This window comes from Cyanidioschyzon merolae, chromosome 9 (assembly GCF_000091205.1).
Source record: "Cyanidioschyzon merolae strain 10D DNA, chromosome 9, complete genome".
Classification (NCBI taxonomy): Eukaryota; Rhodophyta; class Bangiophyceae; order Cyanidiales; family Cyanidiaceae; genus Cyanidioschyzon; species Cyanidioschyzon merolae.
The window spans coordinates 434,240-450,142 of NC_010135.1; the positions used below are offsets into that span (position 1 = coordinate 434,240).

The 15,903-nt window shown below is 53.1% G+C and overlaps 6 protein-coding genes across 6 annotated transcripts; 3 read left to right on the forward strand and 3 right to left on the reverse strand.

The window, feature by feature from the left end:
- Positions 1-1,577: 1,577 nt before the first annotated feature.
- On the reverse strand, positions 1,578-2,270 carry CYME_CMI310C (hypothetical protein, conserved; the record flags this gene model as incomplete). Its single annotated transcript, XM_005536267.1, has 1 exon — positions 1,578-2,270. One exon carries the CDS (start codon positions 2,268-2,270, stop codon positions 1,578-1,580), a length of 693 nt encoding a protein of 230 aa, XP_005536324.1.
- On the forward strand, positions 2,237-3,133 carry CYME_CMI158C (probable pyrroline-5-carboxylate reductase; the record flags this gene model as incomplete). Its single annotated transcript, XM_005536268.1, has 1 exon — positions 2,237-3,133. One exon carries the CDS (start codon positions 2,237-2,239, stop codon positions 3,131-3,133), a length of 897 nt encoding a protein of 298 aa, XP_005536325.1.
- An 87-nt stretch (positions 3,134-3,220) lies between these two features.
- On the reverse strand, positions 3,221-4,021 carry CYME_CMI159C (hypothetical protein, conserved; the record flags this gene model as incomplete). Its single annotated transcript, XM_005536269.1, has 1 exon — positions 3,221-4,021. The coding sequence occupies one exon, from the start codon at positions 4,019-4,021 to the stop codon at positions 3,221-3,223; it is 801 nt and encodes a 266-aa protein (XP_005536326.1).
- Positions 4,022-4,064: 43 nt separating this feature from the next.
- CYME_CMI160C (hypothetical protein, conserved) lies at positions 4,065-5,045 on the forward strand (the record flags this gene model as incomplete). The annotated part of the gene is made up of 1 exon (XM_005536270.1): positions 4,065-5,045. One exon carries the CDS (start codon positions 4,065-4,067, stop codon positions 5,043-5,045), a length of 981 nt encoding a protein of 326 aa, XP_005536327.1.
- A 1,954-nt stretch (positions 5,046-6,999) lies between these two features.
- CYME_CMI161C (hypothetical protein) lies at positions 7,000-9,018 on the reverse strand (the record flags this gene model as incomplete). The annotated part of the gene is made up of 1 exon (XM_005536271.1): positions 7,000-9,018. The coding sequence occupies one exon, from the start codon at positions 9,016-9,018 to the stop codon at positions 7,000-7,002; it is 2,019 nt and encodes a 672-aa protein (XP_005536328.1).
- Positions 9,019-10,752: 1,734 nt separating this feature from the next.
- Positions 10,753-12,180, forward strand: CYME_CMI162C (pyrophosphate-fructose-6-phosphate 1-phosphotransferase; the record flags this gene model as incomplete). Its single annotated transcript, XM_005536272.1, has 1 exon — positions 10,753-12,180. One exon carries the CDS (start codon positions 10,753-10,755, stop codon positions 12,178-12,180), a length of 1,428 nt encoding a protein of 475 aa, XP_005536329.1.
- Positions 12,181-15,903: the final 3,723 nt, after the last annotated feature.

A 15,903-nucleotide genomic window follows, 5' to 3' on the forward strand; every position in this document is an offset into this window, starting at 1 on the left:
TCGTGACTCGCGCCAGTGCATAAAACGGGTCTACAACAGCGAGAAGCCGCGAAACAGAGACTTCAACGCTACGATCAGTATCCTTCGGCTGGTGACCATGGGGCTGGAGAGACATGAGCAACCGGCGTATTCAAAGCCAGAGGCGAGAGGGGAAATGGAAGCGATAGCGGTAAAAGCCCGCCAAGGCCGTCGTTTGCGGTAACGGTGAGTGGCACGAACTTTCGAGTATAGTCGTGAGTTCGGGAACATAATCCTTTTTGTAGTTACCTGGGTCTAAAATCGAAGGCTTGAACGAGATGCCCTATGGATGCGCGGTAGCTGCTATCATCTTTGGAGGAGACGGCTTCCCTTTTCTAATCATCACGACGTTACACAAGCTTGGGCCCATTTCTTTCGTCGAAAATGGGGCCTGGATCGTTCCAGCGATGGATCCGCGCAACGCGAAGGCACCAAAGACAGAAATTAATGGTAAACTGCGAACGGGTATACTGGATTAATCTGCTGCCCGGGGGGTTCCGTGTAAATTACATAGCACGTACGCGTGGTGGGCCTCATGCTCAGTAACTTTCGCGAAACTTCTCTCGGGCGCGATGCGGTTTCCAATCAATACCCTCGAATCAGTATTGTTTCGAGTCGTGACGGATTGAAGCATCCCCTGCGCTTTTCCCCCGAGCGATCGCAAGCAATGATTCACGGAATTCCCTGGCAAGAGCTCCACGAGATGCTTTTTTGCTCTAGGAGCACATGGTGCCGGATTGAATTACCTGAGACTTATCTTGGCATGGTAGCCCTACCCTCCAAGGTAGCTACTGTCAGCCAACTCAGATACTAAAAAGCGAGGCATCTCGTTCAGATATCTGCTCACGCGCGTCGAACCGGACTGTGGGGATTTCGTGAGCTTTCCTGGCGCGTTTACCTCAGCCATAGGCATTTGCTGTAGTCACTGGAACCGAGGGCACACTCGAGGTCTCATGCAGAATATCGCTTGGCGCTGGTATATTACCAAATCATATGCAGAGAATTAATGATTTGAGCGTATTGCACAAAACCGCTGTTCAACGAAAGAGAGGAGATTCATTTCGTGTAAAGCGGGCGAACGGAGACTCTTAAAGCCGGAACGGGATCGACGACATCAGATTTGCACGCGCGCTTCGGGTCCGAAGCTGAACGTGCGCGACTCCCGACAAGAGGCCCCGTCCATTTTTTTACCTCTGGAAGATTTACACTGACTATGGATCTCCCGTGGCGCGATTTGTGTTTGCATCCGGAAAAACGATCATTTTTCCACACTATATCATCACGTCCTGTCGCCCGCCACCCACATTTTCCAGACAGAGACACCGTTCATATTGCTTCCTCAGTAGAGCACCAAACTGTTGTGAGTACCGAAATTAGCGCCTAAAATGCCAGGGTAGACGCCCCAACGAGACGGAACGGCTTTGCCTTACCCTCATGGGCATCGGCCTCAGAGGCCACGTCCATGAGCGGTCGCAATCGCCACTTATGTGGAGCGTAGCGCACGCTTGCTGCACGAATCCCGGACTTCTTACAAGTGTGGCGCATGGAAAAGTTGGCAGTCACATTACTATCGCCCGTGAACTCCAAAATTCAACGGCTTGAAGGTACAACTGCCTGTCGAAAGGCACACTGCTACCACCTTCCGTCAGGATTGCGTTTCGCATAATAGTTATTGGTTGCATGGGAGTCTCATACGGTTCATCCTGCGCTTTAATGCTCACAACGCGCCACGGGGCAGGGTCCTCCGGTGGCTTTTCAGCCATCGCTAGCGCCTCTTTGATGCACTGCTCTCGGGAATACAGAATAATGTCAAGATAGCGAGCAACGGGCAAACTTTCGTAACCACCGATTTTTTCAAGTGGAAAATATCGAATTAGTACCGGAACCTCTTTCTCTGTGCGGGCATCATATTTCGTCCTCAAAAGAATTTCGTTCTCGGGTGTTATCTTCCAAACTGAAACGCGTGCGTTTGTAAAGTTTGGGATGAACAAATGCTTACAGAAATCAGCGTACCCTTGTACGAGAGCAGGTTTGTCTCTGAACTCTAGCTCTAGAGCGAGTCGTTCCCTGTAATACTCGTTCAGCTTATCCTCGAACAGCTGAGGTTCAAAGAATATTCTCGTCCCACTGTGAGCAGGGTTATTAAACTGACGCAGAACGAAGCGATCGAGCTTAAGGAAACTAGAAGTTGCCATAGAAGCGTCAACGACGATCGGAAATGTGGCGTCCAGATGGCTCTGATTTACGGCCATGGAAGATTGGAGTTCTCATTAGCCCGAAAGTCAAAATGGAGCCCCTAAGAATAGGTTTTCTTGGCGGAGGTGCCATGTGTGAAGCCATACTCCGTGGGCTGTTGGACAAAAAGGTTGTGCAGAGCTCCGATGTATGGGTAAGCGACGTCGCTGAGTCTCGTCTGGAAGTAATGCGAGGTCTCGGCGTCAACGCCACTGCAAACGGTCGAAAGGTAGTTGAAAAAGCCTCTGTGATTTTGCTTGCCGTCAAACCGGACACGGTACCTGAGGTACTACGCGATGTTCACGACCTGATCAAGCAGAGCCAACTCCTTGTGTCAATCTGCGCTGGAGTGCCTTTACAAGCTTTGGAGGACCTCGTGCCGGACGGTGTGGCGGTCGTCCGAGTCATGCCCAACACCCCGTGCCTCGTCGGCGCCGCAGGCTCCGCCTATGCTCTCGGAAAGAACGCTTCACTCGCAAACCATGCGAATATCGTGGAGGCAATATTTGGAGCCGTTGGACTGACTGTCCGTGTTCCAGAGAAGCTGCTCGATGCAGTTACGGGAGTGAGTGGCTCCGGACCGGCATACGTTTTTATGTTCATGGAGGCGCTCGCTGACGGAGGCGTTTGTGCGGGGCTCCCACGTGACATTGCAAAGAAACTGGCTGTCCAAACAGTGTACGGATCAGCGAAGATGGCCATGGAAAACGAAAACATGCATCTCGCAGAGCTCCGTAACCGCGTTGAATCACCGGGTGGAACAACAATAGCAGCGTCTCGCGCTCTAGAGGCAAACAGCTTCCGTGCAACTGTCATCGGCGCGGTCATGGCCGCGGCCCAGAGAAGCGCTGAAATGCGAACAAAGCCGTCGCCGTTCTAGAAAGGGGGCATGGCCTTCGTCAGACTGAACCGTAACATAGTGGAACGAGAATTGTTTTAAGACCGCAAAACCAGAAAGTAATTTCTCTCATGAATCTATATCCTCAGCAGAGCCAAGTCTTTGGCCAGTACCCCAGTGATGCCCCCGTATTTGTGAAAGAATGGAAGCGCTGCGGGGCTGAGTTATTTCGTTTCTCTGATTGCGAGGTTGGTTGCGTGGACGTTCTCCAAACAGTCGGTACATCCAACTGGGCGTTTTGGTGATTCCCGCTCTTTGGTGTCCATGAAGCGATGGATATATCGCATCCAAGAAGTAGAAGAGGTGACCACTGAGCACGCCAACGATGCCTGGGATATCGAGCCGTCCTGCGAGCAGCGTATTAATTGCCAAAAGCGCGAAAGAAAGGTACGCAGCGGGGACGGCAAAGACAAAGACATGAACTCGTTCACGTGGAAACTTTCGCGACCATACATGCATTATGGCCATCATTAAACATCTGCCGAGAATCGGAAGTGGTACCAAGACCATTGAGGCCAAACACAAGAAAAACTCGATTACTACCAACATCCAAGTGTACTCAGCGGAAGAGCCCATGAAGACTCCGGTTTCGAGGGATTTTGAGAAGCGATAAAGAAACACTAGATCGAACAGGAAATTCAAGCCGAGCGGCCCCAGAAGAAATGACGCTGTCAACGGCCGCCAGATCTCGTACTTTCGAAGGACCCGATCCCAGTCAAGAAGTACCGCCCCAAACGGAACGAAACCCAGACCACAGGCAAGGGTGAATAAAGTGGCAGCAGTCAGCCAAGTTCTTGTCACCCGGGGAATAGAATAATAGAACGAGGTTAGAGACAGCTCGTCCCCTCTCCAGTCACGAACGTTTGCCATTGTGCAGCAAGCAGTACGAAACAATTAGATTTAGGTTTCGCTCATGGAATCGTGGAGACGTTCTTGCAAGTCGTGGAGGGAGCGCTTTTCCGATGATCTGGTTTATGAAATAAATATTCATACCGACGAATACTTCGGAAAATTGAAAATTTTTCTCCAACAGGCACCGTCTGGGAGTTACGTCAAGAAAAAGTTTAGAAGCTGCGAAGCCTCTGGTGGAGCAACTGTAGTGAAAAACTTGAGCTGCGGAGCACCAGTAACGTCAGGAACTCTGGCGTCGCACGGTCCACATCCCAGCGATTTCCGAATCGTCGGTTATGCTCTTAACGAAAAGCGCCTGTGTCGAGATATTACACCTCCAGAAGAACCGAATCGTTTGTGCGACAGCGCTGCCACTGGCTGGACCGCCTGGGATGCTAGCCTAGTACTAGCGAAGTGGTTGGAAAGGCGGCCTTACCTCGTGTGTAACAAGTTATGTCTTGAGCTCGGAGCTGGTATCGGCTTAGTATCCTCAGTAGCCTACTGCCTCGGGGCAAAGCTAACTGTATCCACAGACCGGGACGATGTGATATTCCTCCTGAAAAGCAACTTAAACCGTACAGTGGAGGCCTACATAGCGTATAATAATCAACTTAGGGTGAAACGAGCAGTTGACTCGAAGCTCGCGGCAGAAGTACTTCACTGGGAATCGAAGGAACATTTGGAGCGTGTACTGGCCGTGTATGGCGCTCCTGAAGTCATTTTATGTTCAGATCTGGTTTACGAAGAGTTAGCTTCCCGCGCGCTTGTGCACGTACTTGTCCGAATATCGCGAGCAAGCTTGCAAATGGGGAGAAAACCTTTGATCATAATGGCGCAGGACGAGCACGTCCCTGAAGTTCTCGAACAATTCTTGGCCGGCATAAGTGCGTTTTTCACTGTTGACCGTGTGCCATGCTTAGATTTTAATCCGAATTTTAGCAGTGAGTTGATTAGAGTTTACCTTTTCCGGCCAAAAGCTGAACACTTTTTATATAATCAGTAACACGAGACATGCTTCCCGGCCATTGAGGGTAAATATATACCCACATGCGGACGCCTCCCAGCCTTTTTTGACCCGCCGCCTGCAATCGGTTCCAGTTGATTCACGCACACTTCGAGCCTCAGCAGTTGCCACATAGCGTTGGATCGTGTCAGCTGCTCGGGTCTCGTCTTCAGCACAACGCATCGTCTGATATTGGTAGCAGCGTTCAAGTCTCGGCTTACGAGCTCCATGCGTTTACTGCCGATCCCTGATCTCATCACACCGAGGGTTCTTAGTACTCGTGCCCTCTGTTCCGCTACAGTCTCGTCATCGTTCCACTCGACAAACACCGTCCCTCGCCTATCTCCTTCTTCTCCTTCTTCGCCACTTGCTCTTCTTCGCTCGATGGTCGGCGAGAGGAGGCATTTTTCGTTCTGGCTGCGTCGAATCCAGCAATGACGGAACTCAGGATCCCCGACTTCCACATCCATACCATTCCCTTGGATTCTCTGTTTCTTCAAAATCATAGCGATTGTTCATTCGTTTAGGTGAGGACCTTCCCGCAAAAGCTAGGACTCGCGAAAGTAAGACACCATGCGCCCGTGTGTCAACGTGTGCCGGAAGCTTCAGCGATGACCCCACTGGAGCGACATCATACGTTTCACAATGGAAAACATTCTTTTGATGAGGTTGAATCAAGTAGAGCACAGAGGAATGAAAAGCAGCACTATACCTCGACAGGATCGGCAAAAGCCCGAACGCAAGGGGAATGGTGAAATGCCACGGTGTCCAGCAGAAGGACGTCGCCCGACGTCGGGGCGAAATCTTCCATGATTCGATCAAGTGGCTGCTGTTGGTCGATGAGCCTTCTCCACTAGTGAATCTGAGGCCGCAAATAAAGTCCACTCCGTCTGGAGCAGATGATGACATCCTCGCTCTCTTCGAGCTCGATCGTACATCCAGCGGGTGCACTGTCCGCGAATACCCATTTACGCTCCGGCCGCCTCGTCCGAAGCAAGTTTCATCGACTGAACAAGCAAACCGACGTCCGTGTCCCGGTCCCTGTGCTCCATACGGATAGTGGCGTTCCACGAACGCTGAAGTAGCTGTGACCTCGGTGGGAAATGGCCGTGCACGAACTGAGACTTTCTTTTTGCGACTGTACCCCGTGTATTCAGGACCACTCGAACACGCTTTTAAGGAACAGGGACGCGCGTAGCGACTACTATTTTCGCATTTGTCTTTCGTAAAAGGTGGTCAGCGGGCCGTTTTCTACCGTTGATCGCGCGCATTCTCTGAGAATATCGATGTTTGACGCAGAGTGCATCTACTTCTTTCGGTCAGTGTTCGTCAACCATCTGAGTACTGTTGTACGACCGACCTGGAGGAGGAACGCAGTCCTCCATGCACTGTTCAGGAAAGAATATGTATCGCACAGGCGATTCGCCTACGATCTATCGGGTACATGGCATCGTGATTTCTGGCCCCCGCCCTAGACCGCAAACAGCATTCGATCATACACAGTGCGGCAGGAATACAGTTGAGTTGAAAAACTCTAGTATCCGAGGTCGATTTCCTTCAAGTCAATGCGTTCCGGTTCGTCGTCTTATGCGCAAGTTGTGGAAGCTACGTGCTGTATTCCGTGTTGCCGCATTTAGGTACGCATTCGCATCCAGAGCGCTCTTTGATGCGAACCGGTCCGCAATATGCAGCGCACATGGCAAGGACTCACACCGTCAAAGCACGCCGAGCTTCGCACATGAAACTTTTCGAAAGCTGGGAAAGATAATTTGCTCGTCGGTTACCGGACGGGCATCCAGAAGAGACGTATCGACCTTGTCGAGACATCAAAGGTTTTAGGTTTCTCGTTGCAGCGTCAAGTCGCGCGGACACAAATCCAAGTTTCTTAAGATGATCATCGAGCGGTCGAGGTGGTGCTCTGTGAGAATAAAGCACATCGCTCGCATCGGTGCTCTCAGTACGATGGATACGTGCCGGATGCCTGGCCTGGCAGCGCTCCCGGAACATTCCCAGTGCCTCCAGTGTTAAAGGGTGACTGCATGCCCCCGCCGGCGGCACGCTGGCCCTGCCATACAGGGTATTGCTGGCTGCCATATGGTTGTGTGGCATACGGTTGACCAGCAAACGCCTGTCCAGTATAACCGGAACCGCCGAAAGACTGGTTTCCGTAGCCCTGGGCGTTATACATCATTCCTCCATATGGTTGCGACGCGGCTGCCTGGTGAGATGTCCCGTAAAATGAACCGAATCCACTGCCGTAGTTGCCTCCTACGGACATGCTTCCACTCGCTGGGTAGAAGTCTGGGTTGCGATTGCGTCGGACGCTACGAGTCTGCTCATTGGGGACGCCGACCCCTAGGCCTCCTGATGAAATGCCATACGCAGCGGCGTACTGCTGGGGATACGCACCGCTACCGTAATACAACTCAGTTTGGTTGTAGCCAGTGCTGTGCGTGGGTGCTGCTCCCGAGCTGCCCATTGATGCCGGTTGCGCATGGGGCATCGTACTCAGTTTCGGTTCACCAGGACCGGCAGCATATGAAAGGTTTTGGTTTGTCATATTCGGCGCTGCTTTCGGGGGGTATGCTGTGTCGGTGTAGCCACCATACGGCTGGTAATACGGATAGCCCTGGAGGCCATAATTTGGAACATGGCCCGGCACTCCGTAGGGGTAGTATCCGTAATAGTTAGGGGGTACACCGTTCACTTGTGCCGGATAATGTTGTGGTGACTGAATGTGCTCCGCAGGCGCCGAGTAAGTTTGTCCGCTGTTATTCTCATTCGATGTGTTCGCAGCGGTTTCAGAACCCGACTGCTGGTTCTCTAACCGCGCATTCTCGCGTGGTTGGCTGCGAACTGCGTTCGGGTTTGGTGCCATCGACCATGATTCTGGCGTGCTGAGTTTTGCATTTGATTCAACCTGCAAGGACTTGCTCTGCGCAGCAGAAATTGTTGCAGGGGGCTGCAGGCCCGACGGCAGTCTTTCGGCCCCATCGTACGGAACTTGCCTCGAGGGCTCTAATGGCCGGCTCCCTTGTGCAACACCGCTTTCCGTACTGTCCAATGATTGGTTGGGCAGAGGCTGCCCGTTCACCGCCATGTTGCTAAAGCTCATGCTCAGATGGTGCTCTTCATTCGGGTAATGCTTCTCTATAGTCGGCATATTCGATACAGGCGGAGCATTAGCCCGGCTTTCAGTCGATACCATGCGTCCGTGACTCACTGTCTCCGCTCCGGTCTCCGCTGATGTCGCTACCGCAGAACTCGAGGCAGTGTACTGCGCTTTGTGAGACTCGAGCGACGAGCCAGTAGGCGCCGTGCTAGGCTCGAGACTCGAATTCGCACCAGCATCCACGGGCTGATTATTCTCAGTGGGTGCTGTTACTTCTTGCACTTTCTTCGCCTTCAAACGATCCGCCCAGGTAGGGCCCGCTGGTTTCGGTGGGGCGAGCCCCGCAGCCTTCGTCGGAGCTGGTGCGTTGTCCGCTTCCTCTTTAGCAGCGGTCTGCTTCGAGCGCTCCCCGTTCCTGGCGCTAGCGTTTGCCTTGCGTTCAGGAAACGGCTTCCCTGATTTAGCGCCACCTTTTGGTCTCGACGGACCGGGGCGTCTCGGCTTGATTTTTGAGTCTGGTTCAGCAGCAGCGCTCGAGGCTCGACTATTCTGCTGACGCACCTGCGCGCCCTCCGTGTTGGGCACTCCCCGCCCCTGGTGCACCTTCCTGGGTGCACCACCGGTAAGGGGCACCGATCGATTGTTATTGTTGTTTTTTGTCTGGCTCCCGGGACGTCTCTTCTTGTCGCCAACCTCGTGCCATACGTCGACCTTGCCCGTGAGAAACTTTTCAACAGCCACTTCCTCGTCCATATGTACCTGCTGGAGAATCCTGTACGCGTCTTCCTTCCCAACGTTACAAACTTCCGCGACGTTCGCGACTTTCTTAGCTGCCGAAGCAGGGATACGAGTGGAACTCATTGCTTCGTTCTCGCTAGAAGATAGCTGGCTCCAACGCAATCCCAGCGACAGTTGCTGCAGCGCGCGTGATGGGAGCCGCCGCGCATGCGGCCGGCCGCGTTCCCGGCGGCGGGCGATTGCTGGCGGCGCTCATGCCAAGGTGTCCAGCACCTGCGGAGCAGTACGGATGCCAGTGCTGGTGCTAGTGTTAGAGGCGTCCTTATTGGGTGGAGCTCGAAGGTCTGTAGAGTCCACATCGACGATGAGGATATCGGGTAGGGTGCACAGCGGTCAGGCATAGTTCACAGAAGCGTCAAGCAAAATTCCACGAAGCCGAAGAGAGCTTGCGCACACATGAGCGGAGATCGCGGAGGTCATTCTGTGGGTACCGCCCACCTTATATGCATCATCTCTTGATGAGCTTGCCTTGGCGTTCGAGGAATGCACCTGTGCAGCTTATCCAGGTCTGAAACGCTGCTGCGCTGCGCCTCACCTGCTCTGGCAGCTGCGACGTGACGGAGTTGCGGTTGCAGCTACGTCAAAGACAAAAACCTTTCAGTGATGGTCTCGGAAGGATTTTGTTGAAGAACAGGTTGCATTATTCAACGGACATGGAGAGTGTGATTCAGCTTAGATTAGGCGGGAACAGCAAGGAATGGGGCGTGGCCCTTGGGTGAGGCTTTGGGAATGTCGGAGACGGTCATGAAGGTTGCGCACGGCCTGGTGGGCACCAGTACGGACAGCACCATACGGCAGCGCTTGAAGGCATTCTCAGGCAGCTGTCCGTCGAGGGCGCGGATCAGCCAATTGCTCAATTCTAGCGATGATTTTTTTCATTTCGCTCTCCGAGTGACAGGCTCGCGCTCCCTGTAAACTTCATCCCATGCCTGGAATGGCGAGCATGTATCGACTCAAACCAGATTTCTACGAATGTATATTTTCAAAGCGTGCAGAAGCTTTTTGACCGCTGCTCGCAATGCTTTCCGAGACAGGTATTCCAAAACTAACCGGAAAGCACCGAGATAGGAACGAGGCCGTCAAAAGGTTTTCCATCTCGCGGAAAGCAAGGTTCATTTTTTCTTAAACTTTTCATCTAAATATTTAACACGACTGCCGATAAAACTACTGAGAAAGCACGGCCTGAGCATTTCATCTGTGCTACCGCTGGTGTTGAACGCACCCACAGCTCGCCTGCTTCTATGCAGCTTCGCGGCCTTACAAGCCTTACGAACCGGAGCGCGCTCACTCGTAGGTGCCATTACTTCTCGTGTCAGCGCATAGAGCGTGTACGTTCAAGGCACGCTTTCCCGAAGAATATGCACGCACAGCCGTCTCCCCTGGTAAACCAAGCGTATCGTGCACCGTTGCAATGATTAGGATTCGTCCTGCATAACGTACAAAGCTCGTCGAGAACTTGCAGCAAACGTCTCACTGCCCTTCGTTCGTCTGTAATATGAAAGCAGAAACTCCAAAGAGGCACCGTATCCAGCGCATAGCAAAGCTGCGCAACAGACACTGCACGAAGCGCGTGCGGATCCATCGCTCAGATCGCGCGCGATGCAACCCGGCGAGCCGTGCGACGTTGCGTGACAACGGGACGCCCTGCAGCGCACAGCCGCCGGATCCGCTCGATCCAGAAAAGCTGCACGCCTCCGCTGGAGGATCGCAACTGATGCCGGTGCGCGTGTAATGCAGCCGGACAGACGGCACTTCGGAGCGCTGTTCCTGGGTACTCTTGCGTAGCCTTTACTCACGATGAGCCTGCCTGCCCGGGTGCCGTCTAATTCTGCAGATGATGAGCTCCACCCTTACACAAGGATTTTGTCCCCACGAGAAAACCTGCTCGGAGGTGAGCCTGTCGGTAAGTTTGGCGTCCCGCACTTGCGACAGTTCTTTGAACATATAGGGCGCTTCCCTTCGCCCCTTTTGACGGCGACGGAGACGCACTCTCTTGGAAGGTCATTCATACCCGACGATGAGACTGTGCTCGTGGACATTGTGACCAGATGGGGTGAACCGTCTCCATCACGCGAATATATGCGTTCTGGTCCACGGGAGTTTCTTGCATTTCATCCGCAAACGGTTCGCGCAGCTATTGTTACTTGTGGTGGCCTTTGCCCCGGTATTAATACGGTAGTGAAAGAAATTTACCAATCGCTACGCAACATCTATGGCGTGAAGGAGGTTCACGGTGTACAAATGGGCTACCGTGGCTTTTACACTGCCGAGCTCGATACCATTCTCTTGAACGACGTGTACCTGAAGGGAATACAACATCGTGGTGGCAGCGTTCTGGGCACCACAAGAGGCGGCTTCGACTTAGGGCTGATTGTCGACTCGATTGCTTCCAGGGGTTTCAATCAGGTGTATATTATCGGCGGGGATGGCACGCATCGAGGCGCATACAAGATCTTTGAAGAATGCATCCGGCGGAGACTCATGGTTTCCGTCGTTGGCATCCCGAAGACAATTGATAATGATATTGCAATCATCGACCACAGCTTCGGATTTGTTACTGCTGTCCAGGAAGCGCAGCGCGCTATTCGGGCTGCTTACGTAGAGGCCACCTCCGGATACAATGGAATTGGACTCGTGCGTCTTATGGGACGAAACTCGGGCTATATCTCTATGATGGCTACGCTGGCGGCCGGTGACGTTGACGTCTGCCTCATACCTGAGATCGACTTCGACCTGGATGGGCCTCACGGCTTGCTTGTGCATATCGAAAATCTGCTTCGGCACAAGAAATACTGCGTCATTGTGATTGCGGAAGGAGCGGGACTGCAGTATACTCAGAATGCTCAAGAAGAGAAGAAGGAAGTTGACGCGAGCGGGAATATTAAGATGCAAAATGTGGGGCTGTGGTTGGCCGAGAGGATCAACAGTTGGTTCAGCCTCCGAGGAATTGAGGTCAACCTGAAATTCTTGGATCCGACCTACGAGATCAGATCAGTTCCCGCCGTGGCGACTGACAACATTATGTGCACGTTGCTGGCGCAGAGCGCAGTACACGGAGCTATGGCTGGATTTACTGGCTTTACATGCGGGACGGTGAATACACACCACGTCATGATACCGATGAAAGAAATTATCAGCAGAGGGCGAAATCGTGTGGATCTCAGCTCCCGTATGTGGCATCGAGTGCTCGCGGCGACCATGCAGCCACCACTGAAGAACAAGTGATGTCACTGGAGAGCTCCGTGTCTATGCGCTCAATCATGTATGTCGAAGGAAACGGGTTCTGGTTGGTGGCCCTTTCACAATAACTGAGATTGCCGAGACTTTGCACGCCCAGAGCGGAACTCAGGTTCCAGCGTATAGTTTTCGAGACCAGGAACTATGGAATATGCTGCCAGCCTGCTCAAGTAGTCCGACGAGGAGATGTCGATGCCAGAATTGAGAGCCTTTCACGGTAAATGTATGGCGAAGTCTCATTTACGAGTGCAGCTCTAAAGCCGTGGTGGAGCGATTCAGCGGGCTAAGCCAGAGGCTTCCATACGAAGATGGGTCGCTCCACAAGGAATCGGTCGACGACTGATCCTCGGAACGCACACAACATTGGAGAATCCCGAAGAGCACCATCACTCAGGAGGCCCAGGAGTGAATTGTGCGATGCGCTCAGCCAGCCGACATCGTTCTGGTGACCAGGCAAACGCACATCCCGCATCTGTCTGCCCTGAAAACTCAATCCCCAAGACCACTGCCGACGACATATGGTGAGTTGCTATGCACTCATGGCCCTTTCTGACAGCATGCCACGGACTTGGCAAACATCATGCGAAGGGTAACCTTTGCAGGATTTGCCGCTTGCCACCGAATACGGCAAACATGTCGAAACCAAGTGCTAAGGATATCTGTGGTAAAATGCAGTGCTGTTCTGTGCTCTGGCACAGACTATTATAGGTGAAATCTGAACCGAAGTTTCTGCGACCTTTCTTCGAATAGAATGACCCAGCACCGCTGGTTCACTCAAGCCCAAAAGCGCAGAGCTTTTTGTGACCTGCAAGGAGATTTGGTGCGTTTCTGGGAGGCAAACCATGTACACATATTTGCCCAAAACATGTATATGCATTTACACAACTTTACGTCCATAGACACATGTACACGGACACACGAGAATATCCGCATCTGCACGAAAGTTCACGCACACGTGCGCGACTAGAGGCATATACATACATAAATGCGGACGCAGCGATATACGCAAACACGCACTGCCTGAGGGACTATAGAAAACTTGGTTCTCTAGCCATAAACAACCGCATGCAACACCAATACTCGAAAGTAGTTCTTCAGCAGCGCAATGAACATGTCCAGGACGTATGAAAAAGTGCATGGCGATCTCTCCCGCGTCTATCGAGTACAGCAGATGAGTTGAAAGGCTTCCTTGTTTTCCACAGCGCCTCCGAAGCACAGACCAATGGCAGCGAAAACTGTTTCCAGGCGTCGCATGAGAGAGTCTCAAGACAAGTACCGTCGGGAAGGGCCAACGCATCAGTTGACTTATACAACCGCGAGCACTATCCACTTGAATGCGAGATGTTCAGTTCGTCTTTGAGACATAACATCCTGAACATTAAGTTTAAAATCGATAGCAAACAGGACCCAATGAAGCCTCTCCACATATGCTCGCGACCAGTTAGCCACGAAGCCCATGTCACAGACGTGAAATCTTTCAGAGCTGGTATGCAAAAGAATGACAAAACCTGGTTTGACGGAGCCATCGGACCAGCAGGAATGTCTTCGATTGGACAGATGTGATGTGCGTGTCGGGCATACTGTGTGGCACACATTCATATAGCAGCTCCATCGTTCACCAATTGCCCAGGAGAAGGTTCCCATTACATACATCTTTGTAGTGCTCCAGCCTTTCCGGTTCGCTGACCCGTGCTACACCAGCGACTCGCCCAGGGCGGATATCCAATGCCCGCCCACCTGACCACCGATTCGTATTCATCGCAACGCATCAGCTTCCCAGCACAATACCTCCACTGAGCACTAGAGGATTCCCTCAAGAGTTCGCTCGACACAATGCCGCGGGACGCTCCGAACGCTCCCGGCATTTCCGTAAGTTGATCGAGGCGCTCAGGTCTGGGTGCAGCAAGTGCATGCGCACTTGTTGCGGATCGAGCCGCGGCATAGCAAGTCTCCTATCTTCGATGGCCTCGTCAACTGACGCCCGGTCAGTTTGCCGTTGACCAGCCCGTGCATCCGACACGCTTCTACGCTGTTCCTCTCTACCAGCTCCAGCGTGCACCCCTGCCTGTGATGCGCGTACATCGCCCTGTTCGCATTGACAGCAATAGTGCAGAATCGACTCGTGCACTCGTTGCACGCCGCCGTCGAAGGCACGGGAGTACAGCCTGTGCGCAGCACTGCGCGTCGAGCGCCACAGGCTACCGCCAAACGACGCGAATTGTCGATCATCTCCCTCTGCTCTCCATTGAAGAAGTGAGCTGGTGCGCGCTCGTGGTTTCATCGCACCGAGCTGGTTGGCGATCTCAATGCGGTCTCATGAAAACCTGCCAGGGATAGCCCACGTGAGCCAGATACACGCTCTTGTACGCTCTGTGAGTGGCGCGCACAACGCATCCCGCTCAACTCGTTCAGGTGCTCAGAGCGCCATCATCGGGTCTGACGCCGCTATTCCACCCGCTGGCATGCCGCCTGGCGTCCATCACGCCCGACTCCAGATAATACAGAGCCATGGAAAAACTTGAGCAGCCTCATGTGCTTTCCATTCACTTCGTAGCGTCTGAGCGCTTCACCCAGAGGTACGGCGATGTCCTTGAGGTTGATAGACCGGAGATTCACACCCGCCACGACGCTTGTCTCCTTCTCTCGGTTGAACTGTCGCAAAGCACCCTCTTTGCTCGATTCAAGCCTCCGTTTCACAAAGTGTGGGCAAATGGATATTCAGTGTGATCTTGACCCTCGGATAATTTCCCCCGGGTGCCCTCCCGGGTCCTCTTGTCATACGGATTCTGCTGTTCTGTAACCAACGGAATTTTCTCCATCTCCTAATGTTGGCGCGGTGCTATAGACGTGGACCCTATATCGCATGCCCGCTTTTCTTCCTCGGGGTTCAGAGGCACTGGATGGCCGCCGGCACTGAGACTTGCGTTTTCTGTGTATGTATCTCCAAGTCTTCGAGCGCTCTTCCTCACCTGCTCTGTCGCGGGCACGCTCACGCACCGTAGTGCACCTGTCCGCCCCCTTGGTTTCACACGCGATCGGAGAAGCGGGAGTGCGGTTCAGGCCTGGTGAAGCAAGAGAACGAGTCGTCGTAGGACGGTGCTGCGGATGCAAACGAAGCGTCTATGGATCCGTGAAAGTAGAGACGGCGTTTGACGAAACAGAAGTCGCCTTCGGCTGGGTGCAACCAAAGAGCCTAGGTTGGAACGAGGGACAGCTCAACGCCAATCTCAATTGCAGACGCCCTGACCGCGTTTGACCGATGGAAAAGCGGCACTGCCGAAGAGCAGTGCAGAAGAATTCGGTACTGGGAGCTCACGAACCGCTTCGATGAGGAAATGGACCATTGAACGATCCTGTCTGTTTGGTGATTTGAGGGCGATCCCAACTGAATCCGGGGGCGAGGCGCATGTCGTCACCGTACGCGCCTGTGCCATATTTACGACCAGCGGTGATCCGCTGTTTGAGCACCCATATCGAGGTCGACCATTTCGCTCGGATGATACCTCATCGAGTGAAACGGAGACCGGCCCGTTCTGTACTAACCGTGCGCGTTACAGCATGAGATCGGTAGCGCGTTATTCAACGCACGACGGTCTCCCGAAGAAGAGCGCTTTTTGCTCTGTCCATCCGTGTCTCTTGGTGGCCATTGTATCGAGGGCACGGAAGCTACACATCCTGTTGGTTCGTTAGGAACGTTTCCGAGAGCACGTA